Raw genomic sequence first — 24,016 nt, 5'->3', positions numbered from 1 at the left:
GTATGTCCTTCCCATCAGCAGGACAGACCCACCAGGGGTGGCGACACAGTGGTATACAGTAGGGAGGGAGCTGCCCTAGGAGTCCTCAACATCGACTCCGGACCCCATGAAGTCTCATGGCATCAGGTCAAACATGGGCAAGGAAACCTCTTGCTGATTACCACCTACCGCCCTCCCTCAGCTGATGAATCAGTACTCCTCCATGTTGAGCAACACTTGGAGGAAGCACTGAGGGTGGCAAGAGCGCAGAATGTACTCTGGGTAGGGGACTTCAATGTCCATCACCAAGAGTGGCTCGGTAGCACCACTACTGACCAAGCTGGCCGAGTCCTAAAGGACATAGCTGCTAGACTGGGTCTGCGGCAGTTGGTGAGGAAACCAACAAGAGGGAAAAACATACTTGACCTCGTACTCACCAATCTGTCTGCCGCAGATGCATCTGTCCATGACAGTATTGGTAGGAGTGACCACTGCACAGTTCTTGTGGAGACGAAGTCCCATCTTCACATTAAGGATACCGTCCACCGTGTTGTGTGGCATTATCACTGTGCTAAATGGGATAGATTTCGAATGGATCTAGCAATGCAAAACTGGGCATCCATGAGGCGCTGTGGACCATCAGCAGCAGCAGAATTGTACTCAACCATAATCTATAACCTCATGGCCCGGCATATCCCCCCCTCTACCATTACCATCAAGCCAGGAGACCAACCCTGGTTCAGTGAAGAGTGCAGGAGGGCATGCCAGGAGCAGAACCAGGCATACCTCAAAATGAGGGGTCAACCTGGTGAAGCTACAACAGAGGACTATTTGTGTGCCAAACTGCGTAAGCAACATGCAATAGACAGAGCTAAGCGATCCAATAACTAACGGATCAGATCTAAGCTCTGCAGTCCTGCCACATCCAGCTGTGAATGGTGGTAGACAATTAAACAACTAACTGGAGGAGGTGGCTCCACAAATATCAAGAATCCTCAATCATGGGGGAGCCCAGCACATCAGGGTGAAAGATAACGCAGAAGCATTTGCAACAATCTTCAGCCAGAAGTACCAAGTTGATAATCCATCTCGGCCTCCTCCTGAAGTCTCCAGCATCATAGATGCCAGACTTCAGCCAATTCGATTCACGCCGCGTGACTAGGGGCAGCTAGATAAAAACACCGGGGTAAGGAATAGAAAGATATGCAGAGTGGGTGAGATGAAGTAGATGCATGGAGCATAAACACAGACATGGAACAGGTGGGCTGAGTGATGTGTTTCTGTGCTGTAAATATTGTTATTCAATGCAATTCTATGTAAATGGACAACTATTTCACCTACAGAACAACAGTGATTGCACTTTGAAACGCATGGGTGGCACGGTATAATGCTTTGAGCTATTTCTAAGAGATGTGACAAGGTGCAATGCAAATTCTTTCCCTTGTTTTCTTGGAAGAAACAACAGAATGATGTACAGATAAAAGATAAGATCCCGCAGACTCATCTGGTGCACTAACTCTCCTGCAAACACAATATGGAGATGAAACCAATCATAGCCACTGCAATCTGTAAAGACATCTGCTGAGCTACTGTTTCCACACAGCTGCACAGACCGCAGGGTGGGGTAGAGGAAGAGAGAGAAAACCTTCAAGATCAGTACGGTTTTTAAAAAATATTTTCCCCCTTTTTCAGACACTGTCAAACAACTCCATGGCTGAGCATTATTCCATGTGTAATCCTAGACAGGTGATTCAGCAGGTTTTTTGGCCACAGGGGCTGTGGTGGTGGTGAGGGCGACATTTAAAAATGTGGAAACAAAAGGATGGCGTCAGTAAAAGTAACCATGAAGCTGCTGGACTATCGCGACTGGTTCAGTAATGTCATTTACAGATGGAAACCTTCCATCCTTACCCAGTCTTTGTCAGCTGTGGTTCAGTGTGTAGCACTCTCATCTCCATAATCAGAAAACTGTGGGTTCAAATCCCACTCCAAAGACCTGAGAAAATAATCCATTCTGATATCATCAGTGTCAGCACTGAGGGAGTGCTGCACCATTGGAGATGCTGTCTTTCAGATGAGTCATTAAAACAAGGCCCCGCGTGCTTGCTCAGGTGGATGTAAAAGATCCCATGGCCACTATTTTAAAGAAGGGCAGGGGAGTCCTCTCTGGTGTCCTGGCCAGTAACACTATAACAGCTTATCTGGTCATTATCACACAGCTGTTTGTGGGAGCTTGCTGTGTGCAAATTGGCTGCAGCATTTTCAACATTACAACAGTGACATTTTTTATTTATTTATTCATTCCCTGGATGTGGGCGTTGCTGGCATGTCAAGGCCAGCGTTTATTACCCCTCCCTACTGTATCAGTTTAAAAGCCAGTTGTTAATTTTATATAGGCAAGTGGGGTTGCTCATTTTGCTCACAGCAAGGTCAGACAATCAACAAGACTAACGTCCAGTTAATCTGCTGTCGGTAGGTAGTGTTGGTTGCATGACCAGTGCTCGTCACGGCACTGGTTGTGGAGCATTTTAGGATACCCGAGATTGTGAAAGGTGCTGTATAAATGCAAGACTTTTTTTTTTTAATAATCAACTTCCCTGGCATGTTGCTGTGCAGACCAAAATGGAGTTAACTTCTTCCCTTACCTAATTGTTTCACTGGTTCTACACTGGATCAGTCTAGCAGCTGCTATAGGCACTGAAACATTAATATATAGATGGGTTTGCATAATTCGGGATAAGTATGATGAACTCTGAACAATTACTGCCACTCCCAAACAGAGTTAATAATTCACAGATCGAGATCAGTTTCAAGTCTTCAAATGAGATAATAAAGTTAAAAGTGAGTCAGTGAATTACTGTAGCACTCAAAGGACTGGCAGATAAATTACAAAGCAGAGCAGATGCCCAGAAAAGGTGCAAGTGGGGGGAGGGGTCTTCTGACATCAGGATTTTAAGACATAACAACAGCACAAAGGGAGGATTGCTCGATATCTAACTTGAGCTGTACTGGCCTGCCCTGGAGTGTTTGATGAGAGAGTGTAGAAGGAGCTTGTATCTAGCCTATGCTGTACCTGCCCCGAGAGTGATGGGACAATGCAGAAGGAGCTTTACTCCATATCTCACCCAGGCTGTACCTGCCCTGGGAGTGTTTGATGGGACAGTGTAGAGAAAGAGTGCAAATAGTTTGGATGGAGCAGTTTTTGTCAGGTGTGTCCAGGAAGGTTTCCTGACTCAATATGTAGATAGGCCGACTAGAGGGGAGACTATGTTGGACTTGGTGCTTGGCAACAAACCAGGCCAGGTGGCAGATCTATCGGTGGGAGAGCATTTCGGTGATAGTGATCACAACTCCCTGACCTTTACTATAGTCATGGAGAGGGACAGGAGCAGACGGGATGGGAAAATATTTAATTGGGGAGGGGGAATTACAATGCTATTAGGCAGGAACTGGGGAGCTTAAATTGGGAACAGATGTTCTCAGGGAAATGCACGACAGAAATGTGGAGGTTGTTTAGGGAGCACTTGCTGCGACTGCTGGATAGGTTTGTCCCGATGAGGCAGGGAAGGGATGGTAGGGTGAAGGAACCTTGGATGACAAGAGATGTCGAACAGCTAGTCAAGAGGAAGAAGGAAGCTTACTTAAGGTTGAGGAAGCAAGGATCAGACAGGGCTCTAGAGGGTTACAAGGTAGCCAGGAAGGAACTGAAAAATGGACTTAGGAGAGCTAGAAGGGGACATGAAAAAGTCTTGGCAGGTAGGATTAAGGAAAATCCCAAGGCGTTTTACACTTATGTGAGGAACAAGAGGATGGCCAGAGTGAGGGTAGGGCCGATCAGGTATAGTGGAGAGAACTTGTGCCTGGAGTCGGAGGAGGTAGGGGAGGTCCTTAATGAATACTTTGCTTCAGTATTCACTAGAGAGAGGGACCTGGTCATTTGTGAGGACAGCGTGGAACAGGCTGATATGCTCGAACAGGTTGAGGTTAAGAGGGAGGATGTACTGGAAATTTTGAATGATATGAGGACAGATAAGTCCCCGGGGCCAGACGGGATATACCCAAGAATATTACGGGAAGCGAGGGAAGAGATTGCCGCGCCTTTGGCGATGATCTTTGTGTCCTTACTGTACACTGCAGTAGTACCAGATGATTGGAGGGGGGCAAATTTTATTCCCTTGTTCAAGAAAGGGAATAGGGATAACCCTGGGAATTATAGACCTGTCAGTCTTACGTCGGTAGTGGGCAAATTATTGGAGAGGATTCTGAGAGACAGGATTTATGATTATTTGGAAAAGCATAGTTTGATTAGAGACAGTCAGCATGGCTTTGTGAGGGGCAGGTCATGCCTCACAAGTCTTATTGAATTCTTTGAAGATGTGACAAAACACGTTGATGAAGGAAGAACAGTGGATGTGGTGTATATGGATTTTAGCAAGGCGTTTGATAAGGTTCCCCATGGTCGGCTCATTCAGAAAGTAAGGAGGTATGGGATACAGGGAAAGTTGGCTGTCTGGATACATAATTGGCTGGCCCATAGAAGACGGAGGGTGGTAGTAGATGGAAAGTATTCAGCCTGGAGCTCGGTGGCAGATGGAGTTCAACCTGGAAAAGTGTGAAGTGATTCATTTTGGAAGGTCGAATTTGAATGCAGAATACAGGCTTAAAGACAGGATTCTTGGTAGTGTGGAGGAACAGAGGGATCTTGGGGTCCATGTCCATCGATCGGACAAAGTTGCCACCCAAGTTGATAGGGTTGTTAAGAAAGCGTATGGTGTGTTGGCTTTCATTAACAGGGGGATTGAGTTTAAGAGCCGCGAGGTTATGCTGCAGCTCTATAAAGGCCTGGTTCGACCACACTTGGAATATTGCGTTCAGTTCTGGTCGCCTCATTATAGGAAGGATGTGGAAGCTTTAGAGAGGGTGCAGAGGAGATTTACCAGGATGCTGCTTGGACTGGAGGGCATGTCTTACCAAGAAAGGTTGAGGGAGCTAGGGCTTTTCTCACTGGAGCGAAGAAGGATGAGAGGTGACTTGATAGAGGGGTACAAGATGATGAGAGGCATAGAGTGGATAGCCAGAGACTTTTTCCCAGGGTTTATAGGGCTATCACCAGGGGGCATAATTTTAAGGTGATTGGAGGAAGGTTTCGGGGAGATGTCAGAGGTAGGTTCTTTACACAGAGAGTGGTGGGTGCGTGGAATGCACTGCCAGCGGTGGTAGTAGAAGCATATACATTAGGGACATTTAAGCGACTCTTGGATAGGTACATGGATGATAGTAGTATGAAGGGTATGTAGGTAGTTTGATCCTAGAGTAGGTTAAAGGTTCGGCACAACATCGTGGGCCGAAGGGCCTGTACTGTGCTGTACTGTTCTATGTTCTAACTTGCTGGAGTTTTGAAGAGGTAACAGAGTGGGTTGATGAGGGCAATGCTGTTGATGTGGTGCACATGGACTTCCAAAAAGTATTTGATACAGTGCCACACAACAGACTGGTGGGCAAAATTGTATCTCATGGAATAAAAGGGACAGTAGCAACATGGATACGAAATTGGCGGAGTGGCAGGAAATAGACAGTAGTGTTTAATAGATGTTCTTCGGGCTGGACGAAGGTTTGTAGTAGAACTCCCCGGAGGTCAACGTGGGGCCATGGCTCTTCCTGATATATATTAATGACCTAGACCTTGGTGTACAGGGGACAATTTCAAAATTTGCGGATGATATGAAAATTAGAACAACTGTGAACTGTGAGGAGGATAGTGTAGAACTTCAAAAGGACATAGACAAGTTGGTGGAATGGGCAGACAAATGGCAGATGAAGTTCAATGCACAGAAATGTGAAGTGATTCATTTTGGTAGGAAGAACATGGAGAGACAATACAAGATAAAGCGTACAACTGTAAAGGGAGTGCAGGAGCAGAGGAACCTGGGGGTATATGTACATCGGTCATTGAAGGTTGCAGAACAGGTTGAGAGCACGGTTAATAATGCATACAGTATCCTAGGCTTTATTATAGGGGCATAGCGTACAAGGGCAAGGAAGTTATGTTGAACTTGTATAAGACACTAGTTCAGCCTCAGCTGGAGTATTGTGTCCAGTTCTGGATGTGAAGACATTGGAGAGAGTACAGAAAAGATTCATGAGAATAGCTCCAGGGATCAGGAACTTCAGTTATGAAGATAGATTGGAGAAGTTGGGACTGTTTTCCTTGGGGGAGAAAAGACTGAGAGGAAATTTGATAGAAGTATTCACAGTCATGAGGGGCCTGGACAGTGTGAATAGGGAAAAACTGTTCCCACTCGTGAAAGGATCGAGAATGAGAGGGTACAGATTTAAAGTGATTGGCAAAAGAAACAAACGACATGAAGAAAAACTTCTTCACGCAGCACATGGTTAGGACTGGAATGCACTGTCTGAGAGTGTGGTGGAGTCAGGTTCAATCAAGGCATTCAAAAGGGAATTAGACATTATCTAAAAAGGAAGAAACTGCAGGGCTACGGGGAGAAGGTGAGGGAATAGCATTAAGTGAATTGGTCATTTGGCCAGTGCAGACATGATGGGCCGAATGGCCCTCCTTCTGCGCTGTAACAATTCTGTGATTCTATGATTCGCCTATGTAAAATAAGTGTCAGCCGTTTAAGCTAATTTATTAGGGATGGGCATTAAATCCAGGCCTTGCCAGCAACGCCCACATCCTATGATTGAATATAATTTTTAATAAGTGCTTCAGGACATCTGATTGAATTAATTCTTGGCATATGAGCATCGCTGGCGGGGTCAGCATTTATTGCCCATCCTTAGTTGCCCTTATCAAAAGCTTTCTGAAAGTCCAAATATACCACATCCACCAGTTCCTCCTTATCTATTCTGCCAGTTTCATCCTCAAAAAACTATAAGATATTTGTTAAACATTTGCCTTTCATAAATTCGTGTTGACTCTGCCCAATCCTACCATTATTTTCTAAGTGTCCTGTTATCATATCCTTTATTATACATTCCAGCATTTTCCTTATGACTAATGTTAGGCTAACAGGTCAGTCGTTTCCTGTTTTCTCTCTTCCTCCTTTTTTAAATAGTGGGGTTACATTTACCACCTTCCAATCTGCAGGAACCAAGAGGGCTCTTCCTAGGGGTTGGAACTTGCAGGTTTGAGAATAAAGCTTTTTTTAAAAAAATACAGGGCTGCAAAAAGCTCTCACACTTTCTCTAGTCTAAAAAGATGTCACTGAGTGGCTGCCGAGCACTCTGAGGGAGGAAGGTGAACAGCCAGCAGTCGTGGTCCATATCGGTACTAACAGCATAGGTAGAAAGAGGGATGAGATCCCGCAGGCAGAATCTAGGGAGCTAGGAAAGAAACTAGCAAGCAAGACCTCAAAACTGGTAATCTCCAGATTACCTGGTGCCACATGCTAATGAGTACAGAAGTAGGAGGGATACAGCAGATGAATGTGTGGCTAGAGATATAGTGCAGAAGGGAGGGCTTTAGATTCCTGGGACGTTGGAACCAGCTATCAGAACAATTTTTTTTATATTCGCCCACATCCCAATAAACGTCACTGGTTCGGCCAGCATTTACTGCCCATCCCTAATTGCCCTTGAGAAGGTGGTGATGAGCTGCCTTCTTGAATTGCTGTGGCGGTTTTGGCACAACTGAGTGGCTTGCTAGGCCATTTCAGAGCCAACCACATCGCTGTGGGTCTGGAGTCACATGTAGGCCAGACCAGGTAAGGACAGCAGATTTCCTTCCTTAAATGGACATTAGTGAACCAGATGGGTTTTTACAACAAATCGACAATGGTTTCATGGTCACCATTTTGACTAGCTTTTTACTTCCAGATTTATTATTTGAATTCAAATTTCGCCATCTGCCCTGGTGGGATTCAAACCTTTGTCCCCAGAGCATTCGCCTGGACTCTGGATTACTAGTCCAGTGGCATTAGCACTACGCCACCGTCTCCTCCCATGATGGGACTTCTACAGGCCGGACGGGTTGCACCTGAACAGAGTCAAGACCAAATGTCCTTACGGAATGGTCTGCTATTGTTCTTGGAGAAGGTTTGAACTAACTTGACAGGGGGTTGGGAACCAGAAGCTAACAGAGTGAAAATCAAGGTGCACAAAGAATTGGGAGAAACAGTTAGCATTAGAGTAAGAAATAGTAAAGCATTAGGTGGGGTCAGACTGAGAGGGAATGCAATAAAGTCTGAATTAGGTTTATTGTGCATGTATGTGAACGTATGGAGTGTGGTAAATAAGGTTGGTGAGCTGCAGGCACAGATAGCCAAGTGGGACTATGATGTTGTGGCAATAACTGAGACCTGGTTCAAAAAGGACAGCACTGGGTATTAAATATTCCTGGATACAGGGTGTTCGTGAAAGATAGGGAAGGAAGGAAAGGAGGAGGGGTAGCTGTATTGATGAAGGACAATTGTATGGAGAGAGAGGATGTCCCAGAGGGGTCAAGGACAGAATCTTTTTGGTTACAACTAAGAAATGACAAGAGGTACAATTATACTACTAGGTGTATTCTACAGGCTACCAAATAGTGCGAAAGATATAGAGAAACAAATTTGCGATGAAATTACAGAGAGGTGCAAAAATTAGAGTAGCTATAATGGGGGACTTCAATTATCCTAATATAGACTGGAATAGTAACAATATAAAATGGAAAGGGAAGAGCTTCTAAAGTGTGTTCAGGAGAATTTTCTACATCAGTATGTTTCCGGTCCAAGGAGGAAGGAGACATTGCTGGACCTGGTTTTGGATGGAGAATGAGTTAGGTCAAGTGGATCGAGTGTCAGTAGGGAAATATTTAGGGAACAGTGATCACAGTATCATAAGGTTTAGGTTAGTATGGAAAAGAACAAGGAGCAATCCACATTCAGAAGAGTTAATTGGGGGAGGACCAATTACAATGGTGTGCTAACAGATCTGGCCCAAGTAATTTGGAATCAAAAATTGACAGGCAAAACTGCAAGGGAACAATGGGCTGCCTTTTAAGAGGAGATAGTTTGGGTACAATTGATGTACATTCTCACAAGGGGGATACGTAGGACAAACAAAAGGTAGGACAAACAAAGCCAGAGCTCGCTGGATGACTAAAGAGATGGGGAGCAAGATGAAGCAGAAAAAGAGGGCATATGACAGATGTCAGGTTGATAATACAAGTGAGAACCAGGCTGAATATAGAAAGTCGAAAGTGGAAGTGGAAAAAAGAAATGAGAAGCAGAGAGAGACTACAAGAAGAGATTGGCATCTAACATAGGGGAATCCAAATGTCTTTCATAGACCTATTGTAAAAAGGTAGTAAAAAGAGCAGTTCGGCTGATTAGTGACCAAAATGGGTATTTCCGCATGGAGGCAGAAAGTATGGCTGAGGTATGAAATCGGTACTTTTCATCTGTCTTTACCAAAGATGAAGATTTTGCCAAAGGAGGTAGTTAAGACACTGGATTGGCTAAAAATTGATAAAGAGGTGCTAGAAAGGTTGGCTGCACTTAAAGTTGATAAGCCACCAGGACCAGATCAGATGCATCCGAGAATATGGAGGGAAGTAAGGATGGAAATTGCAGAGGCACTGGCCATAATCTTCCAATCCTGGGTGGTGCCAGACGACTGAAGAACTGCAAATGTTACGCCCTTGTTCAAAAAAGGGTGTAAAACTTAGCTCAGCAACTGCAGGCCAGTCAGTTTAGCCTCAGTAGTGGGAAAGGTTTTAGAAACGATAATTCAGGACAAAATTAACAGTCATTTAGACAAATGTAGATTAATTAAGGAAAGTCAGCATGGATTTGTTAAGGACAAATCGTGATTAACTAACCCGATTGAGTTTTTTTGATGAGGTAACAGAGGGCTGAAGATAATATGGTTCATAGAATCACAGAAAGAGGCCACTTGGCCCATCCAGCATGTAAATGTAGTATACATGGACTTTCAAAAGGCGTTTGATAAAGTGCCACTTAACAGGTTTGTCAGCAAAGTTAAAGGGACAGTGGCAGCATGGATACAAAGTTGGCTGAGTGACAGGAAACAGAGAGTAATGGTGAACAGTTGTTTTTCCGACTGGAGAAAGGTATATTGTGGGATTTCCTAGGGATCAGTATTAGGACCACTGCTTTTCTTGATCAATATTAATGACCTAGACTTTGCTATGCTGAGCACAATTTCAAAATTTGCAGATGACACAAAACTTGGAAGTATTGCAAACTTTGTGGAGGATAGAGATAAACTTCAAGACAGGCTGGTGGAACGGGCAAATGGCAGATGAAATTTAATGCAGCAAAGTGTGAAGTGATACATTTTGGTAGAATGACAGGCTGGGAGTGGGGATGGTGGTGGTGGAGTGGGGATGTCCGGGTTTCCCCATTTGTGGAATTGTAACTCCACAGCATGCAACATTTGGCCCTGGCAGGCACCCCAGAATTCAGCCTGATTGACAGGCTTGGCCTTCAGTCAGTCAGGCAGCACTCTGGAGTCAGCTGCAGGACCAATCCATTGCCCCACGAGATGGGATATGATCCCTGACACAGCAGTTTGGGGGTCGGTCAATTCATGAACTGGGGGATGAGGACATCCAATCACCAACCCGTTGTGGGGGAGGGGGAAAAGAGATCCAAATAGAGGTGGTTGGGAGCTGGTGAGAGCATAGGGGTCTGGGAGAAAGCACTTCTGCTCCCTCAGCCCAAAAATAGTGCTGTAAAGGCACTTTACCTTCTTCCCAAGGCTGTCCTCGCCTCACTGGGATCTCAGGCCTGGGAAACCTGGCCGCCCACTGGAAAACCTGCAAGGCAGGTTAAGTCAGAGTTTGTCAGCCTCATTAACATATTTAAAATGCCAACCAGCCTCCTGGGAGTGAGTTGGCTGCCCACCCTTGTCCCACCTCTATTAAACCCAGAAACCGGCAGGTTGGAACTAGCATCCTGATACCCTTGGAATTTTTGTCCATTTATCCCCCACACCTGCACCACCAGTGTTAAAATTCTCATCATCTCTAGGTGTACCCCATCAAACCTCTATTAGATCACCTCTCAGCCTTCTCTATGCTACAGAGAAGATCCAGCCTGTTCAATACTTGAGGAAGAAACTCCACCCCTAATCGAGTTTTCCTGCTTATCATCTTTACAAGGGCTGCTTGCATTTATATAGCGCCTTTAGCACAGCAAAACGTCACAGGAGCGATCAGACAATTTTGACATCAGGCTTCACAGGAGACACTGGGACAGGAGACCAAAAGTTTGGTCAAAGAGATACATTTTAATCAGTGGCTAAAAGGAGAGAGAGGGAGAGATGCAGAGTGGTTTAGGGAGGGAATTCCAGAGCTTAGGGCCCAGGCAACTGAAGTCTAGGCCACCAATCGTGGAGCAATTAAAATTGGGATGCGCAAGAGGTCAGAATTAGAAGAGCACAGATATCTCGGAGGGTTGTAGGGCTGGAGGAGATTAGAGATAGGGAGCGGGTGAGCATGGAGGGATTTGAAAACAAGGATCAGAACTTTAAAACTGAGCTGTTGCCAGACAGGCAGCCAATGTAGGTCAGCGAGCACAGGGGATGATGGGTGGACAGGACTCGGTGCGAGATAATGTGTGGTGTGCGCATGTGTGTACACCCAAGACCCGCTCACCTTCAAGCGCGACGGGTCTGCGCAGGCGTAGTTGCACAGGTGGCACTTGTAGGGCTTCTCGCCGGTGTGAATGCGAATGTGCCAGGTGATTTTTTGTCGGTTCTTGGTGGTGTAGTCACAGTCCGTGCATTTGTACAGCCGCATGCCCCCATGAGATTTCATGTGGTAGTCGAACACCATCTGGTGGCGGCAGGCGAAGTCGCAGAAGGGGCAGCGGAAGGGCTTGCCCTCTTCACCCTCCTCCTCCTCGTGAGCGTCCAGCAGGTGCTGGATGAGCTGCTGTCGCTCTCGGGTGGCGAAGCCACAGTGCTGGCAGCGGTGGCTGAAGTGGACCTTCTTGTGCTCCTCCAGCTGGTCCCGTCGCTCAAACCGCTCCTTGCAGGCGGAGCACTCCAGCTGTGGGTGCTGCCGTTGGACGTGGCTCCTGAGGGTGGACTCGCTGTAGCAGGCGAAGACACAGGAGGGGCAGCCATGGCAGACCTTCTCCTCGTGCTGCCGCAGGCAGTGCTGCTTGAGGGCGCCCTCCGAGCTGAAGCGGGCCTCACAGCGGCCACAGGCCGCACTGGGCTCACCGGCGTGGCAGCTGCTCACGTGCCGGGTGATGTCGTTCTGGTTGTAGCCGCTGTAGTCACACAGGGCGCAGAAGTGGGTGGGCCGCTTCTCGTGGACCCGCAGCTTGTGGATGCGTAGTTTAGAGCCAGTGCCAAACGTCTGCTGGCAGGAGTCGCAAGCCAGCCGCCCCACACCCGTGTGCAGGGACTCGTGGGCATCCAGACGATAGCGTCGGGTAGTGCTGAAGTCACAGTAGTGGCACTTGTAGGGCTTGACACCGTCGTGCTTGATGGCCACGTGCTGCGTCAGGCACCTGGCCTGCTTGCAGGTAAACGAGCACAGCCGGCAGCTCAGACGTGGCCTCTTGCGGCAGGACTTCTTGTTATGCAGGCGAGTGTGGTGCTTGAGGGCCCCGGCGGACTTGCAGACAAACGAGCAGAGGCCGCACTGGAGTTCACCAGGCTTCATGCAGCCTTTCTTCCTGTGGGTGTCCATGGCACGCTCCTGGTAGCAGCTGAAGGGGCACGAAGGACAAAAGAAGCGCCTCTGTTTGGGGCTGCCCTCCATTTCCGAGTCACCGCTGCTCTCTGGATCATCATCACTGTTCTCTGGATTGTCTCCATCTCCAGAGTCTTGGCTCCCTTCATCCTCACTGGAAGATTCTTTGTCCAGCTCATCCAGATCACTCTGGTCCGAGAGCCCCTCTTCTTCAGTGTGCTTGATGGCCTGATGGTTCTTCAGCGCCCTCTCCGAGCGGAAGAGCAATTCGCAGAATCCGCAGGGCACCTTGAGCAGTGCTGGGCAGCCATTCGCCACGTGGCTGCTAATTGTCAGCTCACTTGAGCAGACGAAAGGACACGAGGCGCAGCAGAACTTGCCCTGGTCGCACTGGAACTTCCAGACCCTGGACTCCCGCTGGGTTTCCTCACCCAGCTCTGCATCCGGTGGAGGCTCTTCCTCCTGGGTCGATGGTGATATCTCCTCGTGGACTGGAGGAGCACTACCCAAGGCCTCCTCTGTGAAGAATCCGGCCTCCTCCGCCTCACAAGCAGCTGGGAGCTCTTCTTCAGTGTGGCCTCGCTCTGGGACATGGATAGACGTTAGGTCTTCCACTGCGCGTTTTTCACCGATTCCACAATCGTCTGTCACTTCAGAGAATGGCCGATCGGGTTTAACTGGATCTGGGCTTGGTTCCTGCCTCTTGCTCCCACCAGCATTGGCCCGTGTACCTTTCCGCTTGGGTGCTATTCCAGTTTTCTTCGCTTCTGGCTCTGTGCCTTGCTCCTTCTCTCCATCCAGCCCTGCTCTGGACTCTATTACCGTCGCCTGTCGCACATAAAGCTTGTGTTTCTTTATGATGACGGGACACTTCTTTTGCAGGTGGGTATTGAGCCCTCTCTGCTGCTTAAAGGTGGCCCCACAAGCTGTGCACACTAGCGGTGACTTCTTGTTCTGGCAGCCAGACTTTGTATGAAGGACCATGGCTTTTTCTTTCCTGGTGATGTACGAGCACCTCTCGCACTTGAACACCTGGGCATCCGTTTGCACCACCAACATCTGCACTCTTCCCTCCAAGACCAGGGCTTGGGCTTGCTGTTTGTCCTGTTTCCGCAAAGCCTTGATCTCTGATTCGGACTGGGAGAGTTGCACCTCCTCCTGACTTTCAGGACGGCTGCCATCAGGGTCAGAACTGGCCTGCCTCTCGGTTTCAGCGTCCCGCAATTCAACGGCACCCTGGTTTCTTTTAGCTAGTTGAGTCACAGGAGACTTGATTGCACTCATCCAGGCCCCTTCGGCCTTGGTGCTTGTGGATGTGTTGACCTCCAACTGGGTGGGTCCGCCAATTTGTTCATTTTTATCTGAAAGCTCATAACTATTGCTCTGATCTTCATCAGCGAAGACGTCGACACTGTGGCCTACTTCCTCTTGGTTCCCTATGATGTGGTCCCCACCATCATCTTCCTCGTCTTCACAATGGTCTCCAATTTCAACCTCATCACTGCCATCGTCAGCCTGTACATCATTTGCACTGTTAAGTCCAAAGTCCCTGTACATGGTCCCAGCGTCACAAGGTCCCCAGGAATCCAAGGTCGGCAGCTGAGAGCTAGAAAGCTGCTTTGCTACTTCATCCGATGGAGTATTATGAAACTCCAACTGCGCCTCAAACACCTCCTCCAGTTGTGAGCCACTTCCATCCAGACTTTTCTGAAATTCCCCCTCTATATCATGGTTAATCTCCGTGTCTACTTCACCTGGGTCTGCGGTGCCAGGTCCAGTCCCCTGCTCTGCAGGGGAAGAGTACACCAGCTGCTGCTGTAACTGTCCTGATCCTCGTAGTGCAGCACCACTCTGTGTTGCTTCTCCAGGTTGTGAGAGCCCATTTCCAAAGAGAGAGGCCCCAAAGGCACGCTGATACACCTTCTCCCGCTCCTCCACAACAACACAATTCTTCTTTTGCCATGCTTCGCTCCTCGAAGATGCCACAATCATTTCTGTCCTGCCCGAGGTTGAAAGAGTCAAGCTCGAGTCACTGTACCCCAATAGAATGTGGGGGGAGTTCATGGCCATCTCCTCCTTGGCATAGTTTTCCAGCCACTCTTTGTCTCCCGGCACATAGCCGTGGACCTTCCTTTTGTGGAAGAAGAGGCTGGTGTTGCTGAAAGTCTTGTAGGAGCACAGGGCGCAACGGAACTCCTTGTGTTTGGTGTGCTTGCAGTTCTCGTGATTCAGCAGGGCCTGCTTGTACCTCGTCTGGTAGCTGCAGTACTGGCACTGGTAGAGGGGCATCTGGTAGTCCTTCGAATGCTTCACCTGCATGTGCTTCTGCAGCTCATACTTGCGTTTGCAAGCGAAGCCACACACCTCGCAAATGAGCGACTTGCCCTGGTGCCGCAACTTGTGGCTGCTGAGCTGGTCTGCGCGGTGACAGCGGTACGAGCACTGATTACAATGATACCTGCAAAAGAGAGGAAGACAGTAGCAGCATAACGACAGGACGTACAGCTTCACAGGGGTGGAGGGGGAGTGTCGCAGGGTTGGAGACCAATGCCTGGTCATGATGTCTCCAGTTGGGATAGCATTATCAGCTGATACCTCTGCCTCCATTCTCTTTCTCTTGAAACCCTTCTTGTCTTTCTCCACTTTATCAATACTCTGAAGGAGTATTCTATTCCCTGCCAAGCTTCAAATAAGCACTTTTAAGTGTTTGCCCTCCCACCCTGCACTGATACCAAACATCACAGTGTAGCTGCGCTGAAAATGTTTGATTTGACAGTGTCGAGTGAGCTTTACTCTGTATCTAACCCCGTGCTAACCCTGCCCTGGGAGTGTTTGACGGGATAATTAAGAGGGAGTTTTACTACATCTTCTGTGCACTGGCTGGAAGTGTTTAATACAAATAATAGATATCCCAAAACAAGACCCTTCTCCTACTACTGTTATTCTTTGACAAGAACTCAATGCACACACAGAAAGAGCATTACCTCAGGTCTCCGGTGTGTTTGCGCATGTGCACCGTCAGGTAGTGTTTCCATTTGGTGATGTAACCACACTCCGTACACATGTAGTTCTTATCATCAGAATGTGTGAGCATGTGCTTCGACAGGTAGCCTACATCCCTGCAGGTGAAATCGCACAGTTCACATTTATGTGGCTTCTCGCCTAGAAAGGAGGGTTTAAAATCAACAAAAAAATAAAATTAGATCCAGGATCATCCTCTACCAACACTCCTCCAACTCCTTACACTTGTTTAGAACACACTTGGAGTTACCATGCACAGTTCTGATCTCCATACTACGAAAAAGGGTTGGAGAAATTGCAAAAAAGATTTACAAGGAAACAGCCAACTTAGAGGCCTGCTACCCGACCCGAACCCGACAGGACCTGATGACAGGTGTCGTGTTCGGGTCGGGTCAGGCCATCTTCCGGGTACGGCTGTGGGGCTCGGGTCGGGTCAGGCCAAGTCCAGATCGGGTCGAGTCGGGCCGGACACATACGGCAAGTCCTCCGCTGGTAAGTATTGAAATAAAATAAAAACTTACCTAAGCTGGGAGTCTGGGACGAAACTGAGTCTGCGCAGTGAGCGAGTGACGTCACTGTGACATCATCATCAAAACATATGGGATATTTGGGCTTCATAAATACAGACCTTGAGTATCGAAGCATAGAAGGTATGCTGAACCTCAAAAGGCTCTGGTTAGGCCCCAACTGGAGTATTATGTCCATTTCTGGTCACCACACTTCAGGAAGGGTGTGAGGGTCCTTGAGATGGTGCAGAGGAGATTTACCACAATAGTTCCAGGGATGGAGAATTTTAGTTACAAGTTTAGGTTGGAAAATCTGACTTTGTTCTCCTTAGAAGAAAGGAGATTGTGGAGAGATTGAAGCGAATTGTACAAGATTATGACGGGCTACACCTCTATCCCCCACCAAGACGGTTTGAGGGCTCTGCGCTTCTTTCTTGAACAGAGGTCCAACCAGTCCCTATCCACCACCACCCTCCTCCGCCTGGCTGAACTTGTTCTCACATTGAACAATTTCTCCTTCAACTCCACTCACTTCCTTCAAGTAAAAGGTGTTACTATGGGAACCCGCATGGGTCCTAGTTATGCCTGTCTTTTTGTGGGATATGTCGAACATTCCTTGTTCCAGTCCTACTCAGGCCCCCTCCCCCAACTCTTTTTGCGGTACACTGATGACCGTTTCCTGCTCCTGCCCAGAACTAGAAAACTTTATCAACTTTGCTTCCAATTTCCACCCTTCTCTCACCTTTACAGGGTCCATCTCTGACACGTCCCTTCCTCGACCTCTCTGTCTCCATCTCTGGGGAGAGGCTGTCTACTAATATTCATTATAAGCCCACCGACTCCCACAGCTACCTTGACTACACTTCCTCACACCCTGCCTCCTGTAAGGACTTCATTCCATTCTCCCAGTCTCTCTGTCTCCGACGCATCTGCTCTGATGATGCAACCTTCCATGACAGTGCTTCTGATATGTCTTCCTTTTTCCTGAACCGAGGATTCCCCTCCACTGTGGCTGACAGGGCCCTCAACCATGTCTGACCATTTCCCGCATCTCTACCCTCACCCCTTCCCCTCCCTCCCAGAACCGTGACAGGGTTCCCCTTGTCCTCACTTTCCACCCCACCAGCTTCCACATCCAAAGGATCATCCTCTGCCATTTCCACCACATCCAGCGTGATGCCACTACTAAACACATCTTCCCCTCCCTTCCCGTCAGCTTTCCGAAGGGATCGTTCCCTCCGCAACACCCTGGTCCACTCCTCCATTACCCCCGACACCTCATCCCTTTCCCATGGCACCTTCCCATGCAATCGCAGGAGGTGTAATACCTACCCTTTAATCTCCTCTCTCCTCACTAACCAAGGCCCCAAACACACCTTTCAAGTGAAGCAGCGATTTACTTGTACTTCTTTCAATTTAGTATACTGTATTCGCTGCTCACAATGTGGTCTTCTTTACATTGGGGAAACCAAACTCAGACTGGGTGACCGCTTTGCGGAACACCTCCGCTCAATCCGAAAACATGACCCTGAGCTTCCTGTCGCTTGCCATTTCAACACCCGTTCCTGCTCTCATGCTCACATCTCTGTCCTGGGATTGCTGCAGTGTTCCAGTGAACATCAACGCAAGCTCGAGGAACAGCATCTCATTTATCGAGTAGGCACGCTACAGCCCACCGGACTGAACATAATTTCAGAGCATGACTGGGCTCCGCCCCCCCTTTTTTTTAAGTTTCACTTTGTATTTTTTCTTTTTATTTCGTTTCATCATTACACTTTTTTTTTTACCACGTGCCTGCCTACTGCTTTTTGTCATGTTTTTACTTTTGGCTAGGGCTTTCATTATTCTGTCATTTAACACCCTTTCTGCACTAATACTTTGTCTTTCACCACACCATTAACACACGCTTTGCCTTTGCCCCATGACCTCCTTGTCAGTTATTCTCTGTCACCCGCTGTCCTATCAACACCTTCCCATTTGCTCTTTTGCCCCACCCCCACTTTATTTGCTTAAAACCTATTATATTTCCAACCTTTGCCAGTTCTGATGAAAGGTCACTGACTTTAAACATTAACTTTGCTTCTCTCTCCACTGATGCTGCCAGACCTGCTATTCCCAGCACTTTTTGGTTTTATAACAGGCTTAGATAAGTCAGGCAAGGAAAAACCATTAGCATATGGTACAAGGACTAGGGGACACAGATTGAAAGTTTTGGGCAAAAGATGCAGGGGGAATATGAGGAAGCACTTTTTTACGTAGCGGGTGGTAATGACCTGGAACTCACTGTCCACATGGGTGGTGGAAGCGAAGATAATCAATGATTTCAAGAGGAAGGTGGATGGCCACCTGAGAGAAATAGACTTACAGGGCTAAGGGGATTGAGCCGGGGAGTGGCTCTCTGGACAGCCAGCATGGACTAGATGGGCTGAATGGCATCCTTCTGTGCCATAAATGACTCCAATCTCAACGCCTAGGCTGACATATCAAGAAAGGCCACTTGAACGACACAGTGGCGCAGTGGTTAGCACCGCAGCCTCACTGCTCCAGCGCCCCGGGTTCAATTATGGGTACTGCCTGTGTGGAGTTTGCAAGTTCTCCCTGTGTCTGCGTGGGTCTTCTCCGGGTGCTCCGGTTTCCTCCCACAAGCCAAAAGACTTGCAGGTTGATAGGTAAATTGGCCATTATAAATTGCCCCTAGTATAGGTAGGTGGTAGGGAAATATAGGGACGGGTGGGGATGTGGTAGGAATATGGGATTAGTGTAGGATTAGTATATATGGGTGGTTGATGGTTGGCACAGACTTGGTGGGCCGAAGGGCCTGTTTCAGTGCTGTATCTCTAAACTAAACTAAACGGGACTACTGAAGAGGATCTTCAATATTGTATGATACTTGGTATTATGGGTGGTAGAAGTTTGGAACCGTCTTCACAAATAGCAATTAATGCTAGATCAATTGTTAACTTTAAATCTGAGATTGACAGATTTTTATTAACCAAAAGGTATTAAAGAGAGATGGAGCAAAGGCAGGTATATGCAGTTCGGTCACAAATCAGCCACGATCTCCAGGGACTAAATGGATTCCTCCTGCCCCTATGTTCCTAGACCCCAACAATGAATCAATGCCTTCAGGAAAAGGATAAAAGTCAGTATTGGCAAGCTGCATTTCCGATAAAGTCTACAAATGTTTTTCTTGACGGTCTCACAAACCCTCCTTTTTCTGCTCGATTCCTGAACAATTTGCCTTCCCTCACCTGCTGAGGTAACTCCACAATGGTTCACTCCCACCTACAAACTCCACAGCAATCCATTTCCCTCTACAAACTATACAATATAAATGATCCCAGCCAAATAATGTGACGAACAGAAAACTACTTCTTTCAAAAGCTGTACCCGCAATATGATATTGCTGTGCAGGTGTTGATCAGAACCCAAGTAAAATTTTAAAACTGAGGTATTGCTGGAGCAGGAACCAATGTAGATTAGTGAGTACAGATTGATAGGTGAATGGGATTTAGTGTGGGTTATAATATGGGCAGTAGAGTTTGGACTGGACTGAAGATTGTGGAGGATGGAAGTTGGGGAAGACGGGAGGACAGCCAGAAAGCTCCTTGGGTCCCTATCTTCAGTAACCCTACAACCCAATGGTGGCCTCTTGTGCATCTCCAATGTTAATTGTTCCACCATTGGTGGCCTTGCCTTCAGCTGCCTGGGCCCTAAACTCTGGAACTCCCCACCAAACTTCTCTGCCTCTTTCACTCTCTCCTTTGAGACCCTCCTTAAAGCCTACTTATTTGAGCAAGCTTTTGCTCCCCAGCCAAGTTATCATATCAAACACTTCCAGGGAATGTACAGCATGGGGTTAGATACAGAGTAAAACTCCTTAATGTGCCTTACTGGATGACAGCTGCATTTCCATGTTCTCTGAGAGGTCTCCTGCCTATAGCAGCCCCTCACCCCATGTGTTCTTGTTATTAACACTGACCTGTGTGGAGAAGGATGTGCCTGTTGAGAACTCTCTTGTGCGCTGTGGCGAAGTCGCATTCGCTGCACTTGTGGATCTTCTCGTTGGCGTGCATCTTGCCCACGTGGTCATTGAACTCTACGGGGTTGAAGGTCTTGTATGGGCAGAAGCTGCAGGCCAGCTCCTCACTGCCCGGGTGCCCTCTCCGCTTGTGCCGCCTGAAGACGTGCTTGTTGGAGCAGACAAAGTCGCACTGGTCGCAGTGGAAAGCATAGTGAGTCCTGCGGTGTGCCTCCATCCCTGCCTCCGTGCCAAAGAGCGAGCCGCATGTGCGGTAGCGGCACTCTACCGCCCTGGCGCCATGCACCTCCTTGAGGTGGCGGACAAAGTCCTTGCGCTCCTCCGCCGTGTAGCCACAGCCCCCCTCGAAGCAGTCCAGCGGCCGTCGCTCTTCCTTGTGTGTCTTCATGTGCTCCTTCAGTGAGTTGCTGATGGTGAACTTCTCCTCACAAGCTGGGCATGAGTATACATCGGAGTAGAAGTTGGTGGTGTTCTCATGCATGCTGGCCATGTGTCGGTTAAGGGAGTTCTTCTCCACCGCGCTGTAGTCGCATAGTGGGCAGTGATGGGTCTTCTCACCAAGCTCCCGCATCAGGTGGACCTTCAACTTGCCCTTGCTGGTAAAGAACTTCTGGCAGTGGGGGCACTGGAGACTGGGATCTGGGAAGTGCAGGTGAAGGTGCTCGACTAGGTGTGTTCGCTTTTTGAAGCAGCGTTTGCATTCAGGGCAGATGTGGGTCTTGTACAGATGTTCCATTCCTTCCTGAACATCAACTAGGACAGACGATTAAAAATAACAAAAAAGGTCAAAGACACTTAAAGGGTAAATACATACACAAACACAAAGGTGTCAGCCATGCCTCAGTGGGTAGCATTCTCTCCCGAGTCAAAAGGTTGTGTGTCCAAGTCCCACTCCAGAGACCCGTACACTAATACTAGGCTGACACTCCAAATGCAGTATTAATGGGAGCTCTGCACTGACGGAGATGTCATCTTTCAGATGAGACATTAAGCCGAGGCTCTATCTGCCCTCTCCATCAGTCGGGAAGAGATCCCACTATTTTGAAGAACAGTAGGGAAGTTCGCCCCGGTTTCCTGGGGCCAATATTTATTCCTCAACTAACATCACTAAAACAGATTATCTGGTCATTTATCTCACTGTTGTTTGTGGGACTTTACTGTGCACAAATTGGTTGTTGGATTTTCTACAGCAATGACTACAGTTCAAACATACTTAATTGGTTGTAAAGCGCTTTGGGAAGTCCTGAGGTCGTCAAAGGCGCTACATAAAAAGTTCTTTCTGTCTTTATGCACCTTTGAAGTGTCTCTGTCTTAAGGATTTGGTTTTTCTGCTGGGATCTCTCTCTGAGCTTGCTTCCGGCAACAGCTCTTCCTCTTCACACCTGAATCGTTTCTTCTTTCTGGACAGTCTCTGTGCCGTGCTGCTGCCTTCATCTACCGCCTGTGTTATCACCTCATGTTCACTGTTCTCTTCGGCAGCGCTACCACTCTCATCTGCAGGGGAATAAACAGTCAGCAACACACCGAGGAACCTTCTGGAAAGTGATGAGCGTGACATTCGATATGGAATGGAAAGTTGGTGCATGGACCTTCTTACAGCCTGACTGCCATGTATTGACATTGTGCACCTTCAAAATCCTTTTATGCACAACCACTTTTTCTATTATAATTGGTACTATATCAAGTCTACAGTACAGAAACAGGTCATTTAGCCCAACCGGGCTATGCCAGAGTTTATTCTCCACGCGAGCCTCCTTCCACCCTACTTCTCCTAACTCTATCAGCATATCCTTCTATTCCTTTTTCCCCAATATGTTTATCTAGCTTCTCCTTAAATATATCTATACTATTCACCTTAACTACTCCCTCTGGTAGCGAGTTCCACATTCTCACCACTCTATGAGTCAAGAGGTTTCTCCTGAATTCCCTATTGGATTTAACAGTGATTATTTTAAATCCATGGCCCCTGGTTCTGATCTCCCCCACAAGTGGACATCCCCATCTAAAATTATGAAGGGATTTGAGAGTAAAGACTATCAGATCACCCCTCAGACTTCTCTTTTCTCAAGAAAAGAGTCCCAGCCTGTTCAATCTTTCCAGATACTTATAACCTCTCAGTTCTGGTATCATCCCTGAAAATCTTTTTTGCACATCCTCCAGTGCCTCTGCATCCTTTCTATAATATGGGGAGCAGAACTGTGCACTGTACTCCAAGTGTGGTCTAACCAAGAATCTGTACAAGTTGAACATAACTTCCTGCTTTTCAATTTGATCCCTCTAGAAATGAACCCCAATGCTTTATTTTCTTTTTTAATGGCCTTATTAATTTACATCACTGCTTTTAGTGATTTGTATAGACGTACCCCTAGCAATCTCTGCTCCTCTACCTTATTATCCAAGTAGTACATGTCCTTGTCGACTTTCCTACCAAAATGCACCAACTCACACTTATCCATAATGAAATTTATTTCTCATTTCCATGTCCATTCTGCAAGTTTAGTAACACCTTCCAGTATTTTGTCGCATTCTTCCTTTGTATCAACTACACCCCACAATTTGCTGTAAGACATCCCCCGGGGTTTAAGGCTCAGAATTACAAAAAGTTACCCAAAGCTTCCATAGTACTGTTCACAGTCAATTATGAACACAAGTTCTTTTATATATAAAACCAAGCTATGGAGTTTGAGCAACTTAAAAAAAAAAATGCTCTATTGAGCCATCCAGGAACCAAAACACCCACTGCACTGTGACAGGGCACAGCATAAAACTGAATGAGATAATGTTGACATAACAATTTACAATGATAAATGTTGACAGAGAAGTTTGATGAAAAATTGTGACAATGGAAAGTAATGTTTGTGGACAAGTAGTGCAAGATGTTTTTAGCAATAAACTAGTCATTGCATGTGGGGGGGGGGGGGGGGGCAGGTGGGGAAGTCAAGACCCAATGAAATGGGTTAGAGAGGGAATAATTGGACCAGAGTCTGCAGGTATAATTCAATCCCCATTTTAAACCTTATTTTTATATTTCTATTATAAAATCCTAAGTCCAAATTTATAATAGATGCTGCCTATGTAAACTTGGCACACTGTAACTGCATCCACCTGCCAGTGGTGGCGCTGTAGCATTACCACTAGCAGAAGGTGTAGTTGCAGAGTGACATGTTTACATGGCATTTATAATGGGAAGTGTTTAACAGGTATTTATCACAGAAAAAGCTGATAGGAAGCCTGGCAGATGTAAATTTTTAAAATTAAAGGTATAGATGATAAGGTAGATAGTGATAGGCTGCTTCCACTGGTGGGCAGGTCTGTAACGACAGGCCATAAATTTAGATAAAATTTAGGAAAGGAGAATTAAAAGAGTGGACGAGAAAAAAAGTGATTTATAGATGGGGTGATTAGAATGTGCCGAAAGTTCTTGAAGCAAAGTGTGTAACTACTTTTAAAAGGGAATTAGATAGCTCTTTGAAAAACATTAGTGAATGATGTTGGGAATTAGTGGGATTTAACTAGGTGGCACATCTGGGGAAACATAAACGGTACAGACTTGACGGGTTGAATCGTCTATATACATGCGGTTACTTTCTATGTTAACTGCTTTCAAATTACACCTCAGCACATTAAAACATCAAGTGCTTCATATAGTGAAGTGCATTTAAAAGTGCAGTGTACTGTCCTGTAGGCAAACGCTCCCATTAGTGCTTTCGATGTAACTAGCTCTCCCAGTGAAGTATTGAGCCATGGACACCAAAATATTTTATTCCTGGTTAGTGTTGAGTCAACTGATCGAGGCTA

The 24,016-nt window shown here is 47.0% G+C and overlaps 1 protein-coding gene across 2 annotated transcripts in view; it reads right to left on the bottom strand.

The window, feature by feature from the left end:
* znf142 (zinc finger protein 142) overlaps nucleotides 1–24,016 on the bottom strand; it is a 76,777-nt gene that overhangs the window by 8,193 nt on the left and 44,568 nt on the right. The window contains exons 4-7 of one of the 2 annotated variants that reach the window (XM_068034775.1): nucleotides 21,512–21,712; nucleotides 20,159–20,971; nucleotides 15,634–15,811; nucleotides 11,600–15,107 (exon numbers count right to left, since the gene is read on the bottom strand). In XM_068034775.1, coding sequence (XP_067890876.1) covers nucleotides 11,600–15,107; nucleotides 15,634–15,811; nucleotides 20,159–20,971; nucleotides 21,512–21,712 — 4,700 coding nt within the window. Of the gene's footprint in view, nucleotides 1–11,599; nucleotides 15,108–15,633; nucleotides 15,812–20,158; nucleotides 20,972–21,431; nucleotides 21,464–21,511; nucleotides 21,713–24,016 lie in introns of those variants that run through there. The other variant, XM_068034776.1, reaches the window with a different exon arrangement.

Source organism: Heterodontus francisci, chromosome 7 (genome assembly GCF_036365525.1).
Source record: "Heterodontus francisci isolate sHetFra1 chromosome 7, sHetFra1.hap1, whole genome shotgun sequence".
NCBI classification, from domain to species: domain Eukaryota; kingdom Metazoa; phylum Chordata; class Chondrichthyes; order Heterodontiformes; family Heterodontidae; genus Heterodontus; species Heterodontus francisci.
This window is presented reverse-complemented; position numbering and strand designations above follow the sequence as displayed.